General features: G+C 41.8%; 1 protein-coding gene across 11 annotated transcripts in view; it reads left to right on the plus strand.

Moving 5' to 3' along the window:
• Window positions 1-17,439, plus strand: part of BRSK2 (BR serine/threonine kinase 2) — a 316,083-nt gene that overhangs the window by 199,007 nt on the left and 99,637 nt on the right. For all 11 annotated transcript variants that reach the window (XM_018076101.3, XM_018076103.3, XM_018076104.3 and 8 more), the window contains exon 3: window positions 9,125-9,210. In XM_018076101.3, the coding sequence (XP_017931590.1) occupies window positions 9,125-9,210 (86 nt within the window). The remainder of the gene's footprint in view (window positions 1-9,124; window positions 9,211-17,439) is intronic.

Consider the following 17,439-nt stretch of genomic DNA (forward strand, 5'->3'; position numbering starts at 1 on the left):
CTGTTGTGTCAGCGTTAGCATGATCTTCAAAGCTTGTGCCATTTGTCCAAACTGAGGTGCAGTAGGCAAAAGGAGGGAAAGGTTTACAGTAGCTGTTTAACTGTCCACCAATAGTTTACTCCTCACTTGGGACTGAGACTAAGCCCACAAAGATAATTTTGTTGTGTGAGTCACCAGAGAGCTGAGAGAACAGGCTTGGAGCCCATCTGCTGTTGGCTACATCCAAACAGGTAGCCAAGGGATGAAGTTGTTTGAGTGGTTACTGCTGATTTCCCATTTCTCAGCCCTGTCTTGCAAGATACAAAAAGACATGCTTGTGGTTGAGATGGATCTGCATTAAAAACTTATAATCCCACATATAGATCAATGGGCAGGGATGTTTGGAATGGAAGCGCTGGTTCATGTCATTACAGAGATACACCAGATATGGTCATATTGTAGAGACACACTGTGGGCAGAAGCACCTATTTTATGGACAAAGGAGACTAATTTCAGCATCACGGATAAGAATAAGTAGTTCTTGGGATCAGTGTCCCTAAGATGGGAAGTAGAAGTGCTGATGTAGAGCTGGTGCACATCAGGCAGGAGCTGCTGTTCATGCTGCAGGGTGACAGAAAGTGTTACTGACCTGCTGTGGTAGAAGAACTGGGCTGAAGGGTTGCTTGGGCACTGGCTTTACAGATTGGCAGAAAGTCAGCTGTTGATTCCTCTGCCTGCAGCTACCAGGCCTCCCCTCAGCGCTCCTTCTTTACTGCAAAGCAAAGTGCAAACATGAACTTTGTAAATCTGTGTTGCCCTTGCCCTTTTCACAGTTCCTAGATGTGCTCCATGCTGCTGTTTGTCTGGGACCATGTACCTCTGATAGGTGCAATTGTGATTCAACAGCATATTTTGGAAACCAAGGGGTGGGCTGTGGGTTGATTCAGTCTCTGTTTCTGCCACTGCCAGCTGTGAGGGACTATTGGTCTGGAGAATCCCTTCTAGATATAAACTGTTAGTATCTCACTGAGTTTATTAACTCAACTGAAAAGAGATCCTAATTGACAAATATATACAAATATCCCTCTAAAGAGTCAAGGGACACCCAAAAGGGAATGATAGGAGAATATAGTAGAATAACAAAAATCATATTATCTGTTTTCCTCTCTTTGAAATTAATGATGTTGTTAGGCTTGTTATGGAGAAGGGCAGGGCAGAGGTGGAGCCTGGCATTTTGCCTCCAATCTCAGAATAGCTGAGCTCCAGCTACTCTGCCCTCTCCTGGAGCATTTGTTACCTGCCTTATTTCTTAGGGAACCAGAGATGGCCACTAAGGAATGATATAGAGAAAGAAATAGCAGCAATGCCATTGATTGCTTCTGGCAGAATATTAGAGAAAGTGTAAAGGACATTTGTGTAAGACAATGCCAAAGAGCTAAATAAGGCCAGTGTGACTAATGGAGAAAAAGAGGAAGAGGGAGAAAGAGGCAGGCTGAAACACATAGGAAATGGTGGAGAGTTTATCCTTTGAAGCTTTTCCAAAACTGTGCTTTTAAATTTCTCTTCCTATTGATGGTGGACTCCCTTAAGGATCCAGTCCCTGGTACTGTTAGCATCACTTCACTGTCTCAGTCTCATTCCTAGATGCTCCTGAGAGTCCCTCTGCCTTATCGTATCCTCAACCAATGTTCTCAGAAGCTCCCCACTATATTTTTGGCAGAACATTATGCTGTGCTGTGCTATACTGCCTCCTTTGTGCTTGCCCATATTCCCTTAATGGGATTCAGCATCTCCTGCATTCTTCACACACAGTTTGTCTCCAGCATTCCAGCGTTGTGTTTGGTATTGCCCATATTAAATCTATGATGTCTCAAATAATACAAGAAGCTCTGCACCTGTGTTACTTGAAGCTGAACTCTCTGTACCCCTTAATTCTGCAGCTTATTTCTCCTCTGTGCGTAGTGACTGTTTTTCTGTAGCTTAGCATAGCAGTCCACAAAACACATTAAATGTTCAGGACTATACCTTCTATCTCCAGAAGAAGTAACTTCTACTGGGGCAAAATTAATTAGGAATTGCACTCCTTTCCTGCACTCCTACACAAGGAGTTTTTTAGCATATATATCCCTGAAACAAGGTCCCCAAAAGTTTGTGGGTCCTTTGGGGAGGAAAAGTTGCAGATGAGTACTGCCTACAGCTTTGCTTGGGGGGACTAGACTTAAAGTTCTAAATCTGGAGTGAGCACTGTAGGTCTCACATAGTGTGGAAGGCTAATCACATGAGGGGGACTGAGTGTGCTGCTTTGGAGCAGTAGATACCAATGTTCACAGAGGCTGCTGATTGGAGGTGGTGGGTTTCTCATAAACACCAGGTTGGGTGGATGTAAGTTACTTCTTTCCAAAATAAAAGAAGAGAAATTAAATGAAGAGAGAGAAAAGAAAAGGGAAAAGATAAGAAAAGAAAAATCTGTGCACACATTCTGCTTCGAGTCATAGAAAGCACAGCGTGCATTAACATTAAAAAGCAGGATAAGGAGGAAAAAAGAAAGGCAGGTCAAAGATCACGTTATTTCTCCTGAAGAACTGTTGGTGGCTGTTGGTTTGTGTCCTGTGTCCTGCACTACTGAGTGATGGCAGCCAGGATGTGGCACTCACTGAAGGTGACAGGAGGCACAGGGAGGCTATTTGCCTTCCAGTGTAAGGGGCCAATTCTGCTGACTGCTGGCAGAGACTTGCATGTCAGTCACTCGTTAGCTGTGTACCACCGGGCAGCAGATAATCTCAAGTGCTGAATGAATAAATCCACTCCTTGTCAGCTCCCATCAGTGTCTCTTGCATGAAGCCCTGATGCTTCTTAAAGAAGCATACGCTGTGGATAAGTCAAAGTGCCATATTTACTTGGTAGCTGATGGCAGAGCCCTGAGGAGCACTGCGGGTGGTAGCTACAGACTTAAACCGTGACATTCCTGGGTAGGATTTCCCATGGTTATATAACCTGTAGAATCCAAACTCTGTCACTTCAAGACCTTGGAATCTGTATGCCAGGCCAAGCCAGGCCAAGAATCCTGTTGTGGAGGCACGTTGGCACCAACAAAAGGGATTTCCAAGGAAATTATCACAGTATTTGTCCAGCCAACTTCATACTCTCAGACTTTATGCTAAATTTTGAAATCCAGTGGAGCTTTAGAGTTGCAGTTTTGAAGGGACTATGGAAAAATGCTGAAAGGCCTATGGAAAAAGACAAGTAGAAACTGACATCTGTTGAAATAGTAGTTTGTGGAAAATAAATTTTCTTCCTAAAGCTTCATGGTATAGAAGTCTGCACATGCAAATTTTAAAATCAAATATGCATCTCACTTGCTTCTGACACATACCTATTTTCATTTTTGTTTATGGGGAAATAAACATGCAAACAAAAATTGTGGTAGAATGAGCCCATAACAGAACTCTCAGTAAAATGGGGAATTGCTCAACTTTCCAGTAATTTTGTCTGTTTGTTCTAAGTATTTTGTACAGCATTGTCTAGCTGTCTGATTCTATGGAGATTTAAGTCTAGTTTCCCCCCCCCTTTTATCCACTTTTTGTAGAATCTTCTTGTAATTACTAGTACTTAACAGAAAACCTGTATACATGTTAAAACATTTAATTAGTCAAAATTGTGTAAAAGAAGATTTCTTCCCAATACCACTTAATGATCATTAAAAGGTCTGATTCAAAGCCCACTTAAGTTAATTGATGTCCTTTGTTGTCTTCAATACATTTTGAATTTGGCTCAGTATATTCAGAAATGTGAGGTTAATGGCTACAATAGCAGCAAGAAATACTCTCCATAGATGCAAAACTTCCATGGCTCTCCATTTGCTTCCATAATGGCCTGCTGAAGAAGTTTTAGATAAATGTAATGAAAGGTCATTTTAAGTAAAAAGTCAGCCAGATTCAGAGCTGCAGAGGAAGATACTTTTATGTTTAATAATTTAAAACCTGATGTGTTTTCCACTTCTACTCTATTTATGCTTCCATTGAAATTAAGGATGCAATTGATACAATGTGGTATTGCTTAGATTTGGTAATGGCTTAGTCTGTTTGGAAGAATGATAACTCCAATGGCCCTGCAGGACATACAGGCCCTACGGCTTCTTGTTATATAAAACCATTTCAACTTTAATGCTGTTCTCTTCTGATTTCAGAAGTAGCCTATTTATTCTGTGATTATGGGCAAGAGTAAACAGATTCCCTAGATGGTCTTCACCAAAGCCAGGCGTTTTTCACCATTTTTAACTTTCAGTCCCACATACCGTGAAAGTATAAGTACCAAATTAATAAAATCCTAGGTCTTTTGCTGTGATATTTCTGTTATGGCAGGAACACAGAACTTTCGAAGAACCTAATATTAGTTTATTCCTATGTGATACCTTTGGGTTTGCCTCTTAAATGCGGGGAAGTATCAGGGTAATTTGCTTTCTGTGTTCTCATCATGGAAATGCAAATTACTGCACAGCAGGCCAGATGTTGAAGAAAGTAGGTGCTTTGGTACAAGGTTTCCATCCTGAGTTCTAGCCTGAGGAGTTAGTTGAGCAGACAAATCTCTGCATCCTTTGGAGTTCATACTGAGTCTAGATAATTCTGAATTCAGAAAAAGTTCATGTCCTGGATGAGTTTCTAGTAACTGAGGGACAGCCATGCATTCTGAAAAGTGATTTATTAGTTACTTCAAAACAAAGTAGGGTCAACATTAGAGAGAGCTTGATATTCATAGGAAAACCTACCACTCCCACCATCCCTCCACCATTTTGCTCTGTGAGTAGGAAAAACAGCACAACACATTTGCAGCCTGCAGGGCTTTACTGCCCCTCGACACTTTTGCAGCTCCAGACTTGCTTTTCAGTGTTTTGAGCAATATGGGAGCTACTGGAGTCAGTGGAGAACAAGAGGGCTTTCTGGTGTGCTGCTGGTGAACTTCAGAGCTTCCAAGGAGAAATGTCATCTGCTGTCCCCCAGCTTTTTGCCTGTAGGTGTTCTTTGAGAAAAAGCTAATGCTTGTTGCATAGTGCTTGCCCAGGTTTGGTAGATAAAATACAGCCTAGTAATATGAGGCAGCTGTGAGCCTCGTTTTTCAAGCAGCACGTGGGTCATGAGTGACTCAATTGTTGTTGAGCAAATGAATGCAAGAAAAAAGGAAACTTTCTTCACTGAGACAAGCTATCAGCCTCCCTTGACCTGCCCTCCTTGTCTTCTGAGTTAGCACCCTGTGTGCCTTTGAGTCGAAAGGCAAGACAGCAGAGCGTTTGTCGCCAGTGAAAACTGTGCCAACGAGATGGGCTTAAACCAGAGAGATGTGATTTCCTCTGAGTGAGAATAAGAGTGAAGTAGAGATGGAGGAAAGGGATGCAAAGTATTGCATGTATCCCTCTAAGGGTCGCATTGCCCCCGTGTTGCACTTTGTCATTAGCTGAATCACTGGAGCATCCTGTCAAATCAGCCTCCTGCCTAGATTTTTAAAACCTCTAATTGGCACCTGCATGGTACCCACACGGCTACATGTTACCAATGCAACTCCATTTGCCCTGCACAACCTTTCACAGCTGTTTCCCCCAGTTTCAAGATGCAGTCAGTAACATACCATGGCATAAGGTAACCCTGGCTTTGGTTGGGACCCTGTGATGTGACCTGGCTTTTGTGCGACAGGAAAGCTTCACTTTATTCCTTTCCCTTTTATCCATTAAGCAAATGTTTTTCTCCATGTTTCCTGTTTATCACAAACTCTAAGCCTCTCTAGACAGGCTATTCTGAGCTTGTCCTGCTTTCTGATAATTGCATGTACATTAAAGCAAACACCCCTGCAGGGTTTCTCCACTCCCCTGTCCTTGCCAGCTCGGAGCTGGACAGCGTTCCATGGCTTGCAAGCACAGGGCTGCGCAAAAAAGGCATGCCAGGGGCTGGCAAAGCTCTGGGGAAGAAGGCAAAGCTGCTATTTCTGGCGTCTCTTATTTTGCCAGTGAGTTCAGATACCTGTCCTTTCCTAATGACATGATGGCTGCTAGATCCTCCTGCACCATGCATTGGTGACATCACTATTGAGATGTACAGTCCATGTCCAGCCATATCAATTTCTGGCTTCTCTGTGGGGATATGAAAAATGAACAAGATCCAGGAGAGTCACCCATCAGTAGTGGCTGCAGTAGTAATTTTGAAAAGGTGGTTTGTTGCATATTTCTGTGAACTGTTGTTTTTCTTTCAAAGGGAAAAGAGGCAGAACACTGCTATAAGATTTTTGAGGATGATCTTTACCAAATTGCTGTTTAGAGAGCTGGGAATCTCTAGATCTTAAAGTAATTACAAGTGTTACTATCTTGTGCCTCTACCTGGGGTAAAGTCCTGGACTACAAGAAGTACAGTAATGACACTTTTCCTTCATAAATGCCCTTCCACTGAAGGATTATACAAAGTCTTACTTGAGATGAGTAGATTAGTTTTGTCCTTGGTTTACAGATAGAAGAGGTAGCAGACTGAGGAAAGCTGACTGCTGCCTGCGCCAGAGTGATGCAACACACCACTGAACTGAATACACTGCAGTGAAATGCTGCCAGGCACATCAAGATAGATACTTCCTACCTCCCTGAGGTTGAAATCAAGACCTCCAAAACTGTATTTCCTCTCAGGATTTAGTTCCCAAGAAGTAAAAAATATGCACAGAACTTTTCACACTCGCACACTTAAAACGATGAAAGTAAAGAAACTCAGGTTATTTCTTTTTTAATTGTTTTCTAGAGTGAATCTGTAGGTAGTAAGTAGATATTTCCTTTCTACTCTGATTGTCTATTATTGAACATAGGCCATGCAGTGCTGTAGCTGAATCCCCTCGTCCAAGTGGTAGTCATAAGTCACTACCTGTTCTCATGCTTTAGGACAGTAACCAAGCAAGGACCCTGACTGGATGCTGCCATCCATCACTCACTTGGTGTGAACTTATGTTACCAGTGAACCAACCAAGAAGTTTTTCAGAAGTGAGTCACCAATGCAGTTAGACAGCCCATCGAATGGAATTTTATCTTACCTAGGCAGGATATCCTCCAGGAGGGAGAACATGGTTGGATGATCCTTTTCATAGCTAATGCAATGGTCACATTCCCCATGAAATACCTCGTCTTCCCCATCCAAAGGGAATTTTGTTGGAGTTCCAGTTTCTGAGCAGCTGCAGTACATGTTGCTAATGGTAAACCTCAGTACTATTGGAAGAATATTATGGGAGTGGGTGCTCCTTCTGTTTTGTTTTTCCTCATTTTTGAAGCAAATCCAACTTTTATCAGTTATAGTGTTGAACAAGCCCTGTGCAAATAACAGTGCATTATCTTGTAAGAGAGAAGAGTAACAGGTCTTTTGGAAGAGGAGACAAAAATGGAATAAACTAGCTACCCCCTGGGTTTCTGTTGGAATAGCTGTACAGTTGAAATCTACCTGACTTTTGTTTCCTGTTTTTATAAGTGGCTTTCATCAAAGTGCTGGTCATGAGTAAGTTAACGCCTACAGAGCTGTCACTGTCAAGTACTGTGTATCACTGAATTCATAGCAGTTCTGGCAGTGCTGAACTGTGTGCCTACGTGTTTAAATGCATTCCCCACTTCTCCGAAGGAGTTATTTCCAGAGATCCCAAGTGTGGAAGTGGATCTCTCAGATGACTTTTGACTCTGCAGAGGGGGGATAAGTATCTTTGAAAGACTTAGATTGGCACATGTACAAATAGCCTTTCCTCCATCCAGATACGTGAGGAAGGCTAAGGATGATATAGTGCAAGAGTTGCTTTTGCTGGTTTTATGCGGTGCTGTAGAGGAAGAGAGATCTAGGGTTGATAACCAGCATGCTGGGAAATCCTCCTCCTCTGCACAGTGCTGAAAACTACCACTTTTCTAATTTCCTGCAGAGTATCTTACTGACATTCAGGTAAAGTCTTTGTTCAGGCTTATAGCAGAGGATGTTCTCTCAGGAAGTTAAAGGACATCGAGAACTAAAGGTGTACTGGGGCAAGTTCCTGATTACTCATCTGATCCCTGCAAGGAAGATAGTAAGGAATGGTTTTGTAGTTTGCTTGTGTTTTGTTTGTTAATATAGCAGCTCCAGGGCAATCAGTTATTTGAAGGACTGGAAAAAACCCTACCTAGTTATCTTTGTTTGCTTCTTTAGGTCTTATCCCTGCCTTTGTGGATTCCTGGAAATTTGTTGTGCCCGACTGTGTTGTTGCAGAGTTTATTTCACTTATCTGAGGTCTCTGCAGTGCTACATTAACTCCCTTCAACTCAACCTAGGTCAAATCAGAGTGGTTACAGTGGTTTCGAGCAGCAGAGCAATTTTGCCAGGAGCTTCGGAATTGCACTGACTCCATCTCTAAAGAATACCCTTAGCAGTCACAATAGGAATTTTGGGTGAGAACAAGGCTTGTACTAATTACAGGGACTTAGTCACAACTTGTTAACTCCGTGTTGAAGACATGCTCTTAGAAGTAGCCATACTTGGACAGACTGGGAATTAAGAGTAAGTACAGTCTTACGCTTAAGGCTCTGAACACTGGCATCTCCAGTAATCTGGCTTAATTTCTTGTAGTGCCTTGTACTTCTTATGTCACTTCTTATATTTCTTTCCCTTTCTGTGTCTCAGTTCTGCAGCTATAAATTCACATTCCTGTTTGTCTTCTCCCCTGCATACATGGCAAGTTCTTCAGGATGGCTTTATTAGTTGAGTATGCAATACATAGTGCAGCATGGCTGTGGAAGGTCAGGAGAGCCCTACATGACATCTTAAGAGTTTCTGTGCTTTGAAAATATGTCATTGCCTTTGGATTGTTAGGCAGGAGCAGCCTTGAATGCTCATTTAACTCCCACAGCTAATTTTCTGTTGTAGATTTGGGACTTTTCCTTCAACCTTGAAATTTTGCTGGTTTCCTGTTCTGCAGGGCAGGGAGTGCTGAGACTGAATAAATTGAATTTTTCTTAAGTTACGTGAGTGCTAAATAAGATGCATTGTTACAATTTTCCATATCCTCTGCATATAAAGAGGAGTGGAAAATGAATAAATGAGAAGAAAATGTGTGATGATATCTAATGTACTCTGAGACCAAGCTTCTAACCTTCTCTGTTTCTTTTTCTTTCTTCCAGGTGGAGCGGGAAATAGCCATCCTGAAGTTGATAGAACATCCCCACGTTTTAAAGCTGCATGATGTTTACGAAAATAAAAAATATTTGTAGGTATTACTGGCTTTTGCCAGAGAAAGGGGAAGGGAAGGAGGAAGGAAGGGAGGGAGATCAGGGGTTTGGAACTTGGTAACATTTCTGGAAGAATGGAACAGGTGTGTTTTCACCCTCTGCTGGTGTCTGTTTGATATTTGGTACTTGGATGAGGAACGAACACTCATTACTTCCCTGTTTTTTTCTCATTTTCTCTGTACTTTCATAGAATCATTAAGATTGGAAAATATATCTAACATCATCATCCAACCATTAACCTGGTGCCACCATACTCACCACTAAACCATGTTCCTGGGTGCCAGGTCCACATGTTTTTTGAACATTTCCAGGGATGATGATTCCACCATTTCCCTGGACAACCTGTTTCAATGCCTGACCATTCTTTCAGTGAAGAAATTTTTCCTGATATCCAATCCAAACCTCCCTTGGTGCAACTTAAGGCCATTTCCCCTCATCCTGTCACTTGTTAACTGGGACAAGAGACCAACCTGTCTACAGCCTCCTTTCAGGTAGTTGTAGGGAGTGATAAGGTCACCCCTGAGCATCCTTCTCTCCAGGCTAAACAGCCCCAACTCCCTCAACCACTTCTCATAAGACTTGTGCTCCAGACCCTTCATCAGCTCTGTTGTCCCTCTGTGGACGTGCTCCAGCACCTCAGTGTCTTCTTTGGAGTGAGCCTTTACTTATATGCTGTTTCTTTTTTTATTTAAAATGGAGGAGAGAGGACAAACCAATATTTTCTATCAAACAGCAAAAGAGGAGAAAGGTTTGTACATGTAAGATCTGGAACCATTTTGAATCAAAGCTGTAATAGTCTTACAGTGTGTAATTTGGATAACCTCCTTTGCCTAACAGTTTTCATTGAAACCCTCAACTCTCATTAAAAGTGTTTTAAATTTTCCCCATCAATAACAGTTTTTGTTTTGAAGGGCCAGTGAAATCTCCTGATGGTTCAGTAGTAACAGCTATGTAGCAAAGCTTTTTTTTTTTTTAAGATTTTTTTCTCCCCAAATCATTACCAGTGGTAGACAGGGATGTTGTCCACAGACAAGCATTTTAGCTTGATTTAGGGCACTAGATATGTTGGATCTGTTGTCAAACAAACAGGCCACATTAATCTTGGTACAACAGGAAAAAAAAAATCAATGTTCTCCAAACGGAAAATGGTGACCCAGTAGGGAACTTAGTGTTATTTTCAGCTTTTTAACAGGTTATTACAAGTAGAAGAGAGTGGTTAAAGGAAGGTTAAACAGTTTTTAAAAGCCACTATCCATTGGTGACTTCTTTTTAATGTCACAACACAAGAAGGGAATGACTGTTTATCTAAAGAAAGTGTGTTGAATGGAAGTAACAGTCCCTTATGGACTATTCAGCCAGTCTTGTTACTGGAGCAATGAATTACTGTTCTGAGAAGTGAGACCTCTTTGCCTAAGGGTTAGGTTAGTAGAGCAGGCAGTAATTTCTTTTGGATTCCCCACACTCCTTTGGGGCAGAGCCTGCCATCCACAGTGAAATGCAGTTGCCAGAAAGAGCTTGTGCAGGCACTGGGTGGAAGCTGGCTCAGGTGTTCTCAGAGCTGCATGCTCAGTGCTCTGTCCTCAGTGGCATAAATGGTCATGGCTCCATGAAGCCCAGTTTACCCCAGCTGAGGACAGAGGCCCAGATCTAACACAGCCTTTTCTGTGTGCAGAATGGTAGCAGTGGAATATCAGGCTTTACAGGGAGTAAGTTTTCCTTTAATCCTGAAAAGAGAGGCACCGTTGGTGAAAGTACATTCCTCTGTATTCTGGTTTAACGGGGGGGGGGGTAGAATGAGGCCCAAGGCTTTCTTTTGATTAAGATAGAGAAAATATTCCTCTTTGTGATCTTTATTTGTTTCTATGTTGTGTAATCCTAGGTATGCACACACTTAACATAAACATAGCGTAGAGCTGATGTGTTCCAGATAGGTGTGGTATACTTTAGCAGCAGTGACAATGTATGAATACATGCAGGAGAAGGGCCATGAGGGGATGTGTTTTAAAGCTGCTGAAGCTTTATTAATGCTCTAGATGCCTGTGCAGCCAGCAGCTGAACTGACCTCTCCTTCTTTACTCCAAAAGACTTGGGGGCTGTTCTACTCCTTGTGAAAGATATCTAGTGCTCAGAGCAGTGGGGATGGTGTTACACCATTATTTCCAAAAAAATACTGCATTTCTTGGCAGGAAAATATCTTCCTGATGAAGATCACCTTGAAAAGAAAAGCATCCCATATCTTTAAGCTGTATCTGGATATCCTGGCTTCTAAAAATGTTGGGCTCCAAAGCATGCTTTCCCAGTGACCATTTAGCCTTTAACAACCGCTGAGTCTGCTTTGTGCTGTAGCTCCTTTACCTGTAAGATTAAGCTGTCTGAATCCCCCTGAAAAGACACCCTCTGCTGAAAGACACTGATTCTGAAAGAACCAATGACTGTTAATTATGTTTCATTTTTTATTAGTCACTATTTTAAAGAAAGGGCACAATGCAGAGCTCCTGCCAAGCTTCCATGTTCAGAATTAGAAACAACTGTGGCCTTGGATAAATCTGAGACGTGGAAGAGAGTGCCTATGGAGGGGTGAGGTATTACAAGTGTGTGGGGGCCGAGAAGTGTGTGTGCATGTACTTTCCCAAGTAATAGACATGGTGACCTCTGGTTATCACCAGCATCAAAAAAGGGATTGCTCTCTGGTGGTGGCAGCACCTTTCCATCATGCATGCCATCTCAGCAGTAACAGCAGTGGCATGGTTTCAGAGGAGCTCATGAATTATGGGTGATATTTCAGAAGCCAGAGACTAATCACAATGCAGCGCTGGGGAGTATTTCCTCGATAAATGTTAATTTCACAAATCATGTTTGACTTTTAGTTTATGATTTAATTTGTGACAAGAGGCTTTGGTTGAGTAGATTCCTAATGCAACCATGAATCAAATCCTTTTTCCACAGTTTATTTAACACTGAAAATGAGTTTTAAAAAATAATAATAAAAATCTGTTAACATATGTGTGTTAGCCAAGCAGTCTTTCTCTGTTTGTTTTAGTCGGGTTCTTTTTGCCAAGATGGTTGGAGAGATGGAGAAAGCTATGAGATCTAAGATTTAATGCTCTAAATGCTCTTTATCCAGCATTTTGAGTTATCTTATTTAGTAAGACTGTGGACTATAGATCTAGGAGCGTGGGGGAAAACATGGTTGCACTGAGGCTCTCTGTAAGTGTACTGATATACCACCTCAGATATACATTTTGTTGGCCAAACGAGCAGTATTACTGACAGGTGAATTATTTTGTGTTTGTTGTACGATGATGCTGATGGCCTTCAAGCAAGGTTGGGAGTCCACAGTAATAGATAATTTAGAAATAACCATAGACGTTCAATGCCTCCCTCTCTCCCATCATATAATGTTAATAGACAAAACATCCAGGAAGGGGGCTCGTCCTCCAATTTTAAATATCAAGAATGAGTCAAAGTGGCCTGGTACAGGACATGATCAGTGAGCTACCAAAATTTGTGTGTGTACCAGTCATTTTGAGTAAAGAAGTTCAGATAGTCAGGAATTTTAGGGTAATGTAAATCATGGAATCATCACAGAACGGGTTTGTTTGGAAGGGACCTTAAATCATCTCATTCCAACCTGCCTGCCATGGGCAGGGACACCTTTGATTAGATCAGGTTGCTCAGAGCCCCATCCAACCTGACCTTGGACACTTCCAGGAATGGGGCACGTACTAATGAACTAAGGGACTGAGTAAGTCAGTAACAAAGTTTCTGTGTGTTCTGTAATGCCTATCATCAGAGGGGACACACTCCTTTGGTCACACGGTTTCTGCGTTGCATATGAACTGTGTGAACCTGGGTGATGGTCCTATTTTCTCTGTGCTGTGTATAGAAAAGGTCTTTCCTGAACTGACCCTACACAGTGTTTGTGTAGCGACTGGAGAGGAAGGTGGAGTTCGTACACTGTTAGCAGCACTACCACTGTGAATGAATGAGCAGGAGATTCTCATTAGCAGACTTGTTGAGGATTAAAGAAGAGGAAACATGCAAAGCCCAGTCCTTCATGAAAGGACTGGCTCGTATGTTTTCTAGGAAGAAATCTTATGCTTTATTCTTAAATCTCTGTTATATATATTTACTGCATTTCATTTACTGTGTTTTATGCAGTACAGTTAGCTTTTGTTTTGATCATAGAAAAGCAATTGTCCCACTGTTGGAGGAGCTGTTAGCATAGCAAACTAAGTGCTATCATACAGTCCACAGTAGATGGAACTTGCCATTCCAGAGGGGATAAAGCTAACTGATACAGTTCTATTGCAGAACCCCCAACAGAGGTGGCATTATCTGTTTTGAACTCATTTGATTAGCTATTTAGTTTAAATTGCCAGGGGTTTGGTGTGGAGCAGAAATAAAATAGAAAAATACCATACTAGGACCACTCCATGTTTTCTTTCGGATGTTTATACTGATATTTCTCTATTGCCTTTCCATCCATGTTTATATATCTATATCTCTATCTAGCTGTATATATATATCTGTAAATTTCTGTTTCTGGGTGCATACAGATATTTGTGTGTAGATTTATACTGATTAATTTTGAAATCTTCACATTTAAGATTTCAAATTTTCAAATTTTTTGGCAGCGTTTATTTTAAATCTCTATCTTGTACAGCTTGATCAGCATTTTAAGCAAGAATCTGTTTTGAGAGAAGGAGTGGATGCCAGGCTGCTGTTCTCTGAAGTGTACCATGCATTCATCAGCACCTTCTCCAAGTACCTTTCTCATCATTCAGTAGTACAATGCTATCGCTGGGCAAGGGCCCAAGCCTCACTGCAATGTACACAACACACCACCTCCTGATTACAGAGGTGAAGGTGCATCACAATGAACCAGATAACAAAATTAAGACGTCCTCCTGCCCACACACAACTTAAGTTTCTGGCTTATACAAGATCAGCTGACAGCAGGAGTTGAAGACGTACAACTCTGGTGGTGTCTGCAGAGGCCTTTGTGCTGCCAGTCCTCTCCTGCAGGGTTTTCCTGTAATTCTGTTTATTTTTGTTGAACTAACTGTGAGGTGCCAGAGGATGCAAGAAAGAGGAAAAAAGAGGCACTGTGTGTTCTTCTGTTAGTGGTAGGCAAAGACTTTGGCATTCAGTCAATCTGCAGGGAAACCTATCTAAAGGTAGAATGAGGGTTCAGAAAGTTGGAGTGGCTCCAAGGGTCCCGCTCTGAAAATAAATTTTGTGGTAGGTATGCTTCTTGGTGGTTAGGCTGTGGGGTGTCAGGTGCTGTGAATACAGGGAAAGAAAACAAAGCAGGATTGGAAGGCAAAATGGCATTCTATCTCAGCCTTGATTAGAACAAAGAGAAATATTAGTAACCAACTACTTTGACCCCTTGTCTTGTGCTCTTGACATGTTTTAGTACTGTCTGGAACTACAAGCATGTGTAGTCAAAGGAAAGCCAGTCAGCAGTAGGAGTGGAGCCAGCACACAAGAAGTTTTGAGTTCAGGGTGGGCTGGACAAGGAGCTGGATAGAAGCCAGGAAGGGGAGCGGGTGCTGCAACAAGGACAGGTGTCAGCATTTGCAGGAGGAATGCCAGCCTGGCTTGCACAGGGGTGGTGATGATTAATGCTGCACCCTGTGCAATGCAGTCTTAATAAGCTCTACCCAAAAGCCTGACTTTATCTTTTGCTCACTGCCTGATGTGCTTGGATACCTTCTAGGCCATGATGGCTGGGCTTGGGAGAAAACAGGCCCATGTGACATGAGCAACGGGAGATGGAGCTTGAGAATAACAGTGTATTCAAATGCCTAACTTCTCTTTTAGAATTTGGTAGGCAGAGTTATGTGTCTCTGGGCCCTAGTTGTAACAGCAAAGGCCACTTAGCTCTGAAGAAGAAAACTCCAAAGTATACAGTCACTAGCAGAATTGCAGCAGTGACCTGATGGGTGTTGTCTCAGCTCTTCCCGACCTGTGCTGAGGATCTCTCTGGCTAGATCCATTCCATATCGTGTGCCAGATAGGATGGCTGCTGCAGTACTTTGGCGCACGTGACTACACACCGTGAAGGCGCTACTCAAAACACTTTTCAACCCAAACAAATCAAAGATACAGAATGCAACTGTGTAGTCTTCTACTACCTCTTTTCCCCAAAAGCCACAACCTGTTCGTGTCCAAATGTAATGAACAATCAAATATAATCTCCATTCAAACATGGAACCTAGAGTTAAAATTGTCTTTTAGAAAAAAAGAGATATAATGCATGCACATTTTCTTGCAGGCAAGGAAAAAAAATAAAAAAACATAGAGCTTGTGGCCCAGTGCCAAATTAGGGTTTAAAAATTCATGCCTGCCATAAGAATTTATATAACTTCTGAATAATTTATAGACTGTGCCAATAACAAGGGGCTTAATATCTGATAGAGGTTATTTAATCAATAGAAAACAGTGCAGAGAAAAAGCTGTCAAAGAACTACAGAGTGTGTCAGCCTGGGCTGGGCAACTTTTAACCTCTTCTGTGTTACGCATATGTTCAGTCATATATATATGTATGGAAGGACATTTTGCAAGTAGGGTGGTAGCATGGAAGAGGAATCACCAGGTTTTTTTTCTTCTAGAGGCTTTTCTTTGTCAGTCTGCTATTTCCAATAGATCCCTTGCTGATGCACCAGAGCTTTGAAATGTAGTGAGCTTCTCAGCAGGCGTGGTCATTTTATCGTATGTCTTACCCATAGGCGTCACAAAATGCTAAACTCTTGAGTGCAGAGGAAGCAAACAGGGATTCTGCCGGTGTTTTTTATGTATTTGTGTGTGTGTCTTTCTGTATAACTGCATCTGGGTTTTACATCTTGCTGGAGTGCACACCTGAAGTTGTGCATCTTAAAAACTAGTTAGTGCCAAATGAATATCTAATCTAATTCTGGCACAGTAAGAGTTCTAGGACATCACCCAGTGGTGCTTGATGGTACCCAGTGGTACATTCAGACTCATGAAGAAGAACCTACTTGTTTAGGTTTAAGCAAGGCTGTGCATTATATGTAAATGTCACACCATTTAATAAAAAATAAATTATTAACTGGTTCCCCACTACACCCCTAATTGCAAGCACTCATAAATAAACCTTCTCTTGCCTGACCAAACCAAGAAGCTCTGTGAATTGGCTACCATTCCTAGAGCATCAGAGAATGTTTCTTGGTAGTCTGTCTTTTGTTGTATTTATAATGCTTACCTGAAATAGTTTGTGTTTCAACATGAGCTTTCATCTAGAGATCTCTCTCCATTTAACACTTTTATAATAATAAATACATTTGTATTGCCCCAGAGGACCTAATTGTTGTAGCTGTGAATGTCTTGTAAATTGTCCTGAGAAAACAAGAGCTGCTTACCCACACAGTGATGGGCTGCTTCAGGCAATCCATCTGGCAAGAATTTTAGTATTTAACACCATTTTTGCTAATGGCTAAGAGACAGCTTTTCATTCTTTACAGATCTGGTGTGTTTGTTATTTTGCCAGGAATATCTGGTAGTGCATGGTCCTGGTGCTCTCTGTGCCAGTTAGTCTTTCTTTAACAGCATTTTTCCAGGCATTGCTCAGAGCCAGCCTGTTCCTTTAGTTACAGTTCTGACTTGTAGGTAGCATGTAGCTGCCTTGCCTCAGTGAGGGCTCTGTGACTTATTCTTTAAAGCTCCCTAGGGCTTGGGCAAAGGTACCTTTTAACAAGTTGTAGCATAGTCCACCAGGTGGAAAGGAGAAATAATAACAAAAAGTGTCTTTTTTGCTGTTTTAAGTGATGTCTTCATAATAGTGTAGAGCAACAGTACTGCTCATTGAGAAGTCCTTGCTGTGCTGGCACTGGACAAGAATGGGACAAATCCAGCTTACAATCTAAAACACAAATCAGCTGTTTTGAAGGGGAAGTCCAAGCTGCTGTCAAATATCACAGCATAGAACAGTCTTCAGGAAGGAGCTGAAGAAAAACGATGATGTAGCTCTATCATTAACAGTGATCCTCTTCCAAGTGTCGAGGGAATGTTATGAGAGCACAGAATTGTTTGTCTGGATACTTGAGAAGTGGATGATAGAACTTGGCTTTGAAGGCTGGTCAGGGCCAGAACTCAACCACAAAGGCCAAGGAAGAGATTCTAAATTGCTTACAGAAGGGGCTACAAGAAATGAAGAAAGCTAGTTCATGTTAGATGAAGTA

The sequence above is a fragment of the Manacus vitellinus genome, unplaced genomic scaffold (genome assembly GCF_001715985.3).
Source record: "Manacus vitellinus isolate BGI_N305 unplaced genomic scaffold, ASM171598v3 scaffold_30_pilon, whole genome shotgun sequence".
NCBI classification, from domain to species: domain Eukaryota; kingdom Metazoa; phylum Chordata; class Aves; order Passeriformes; family Pipridae; genus Manacus; species Manacus vitellinus.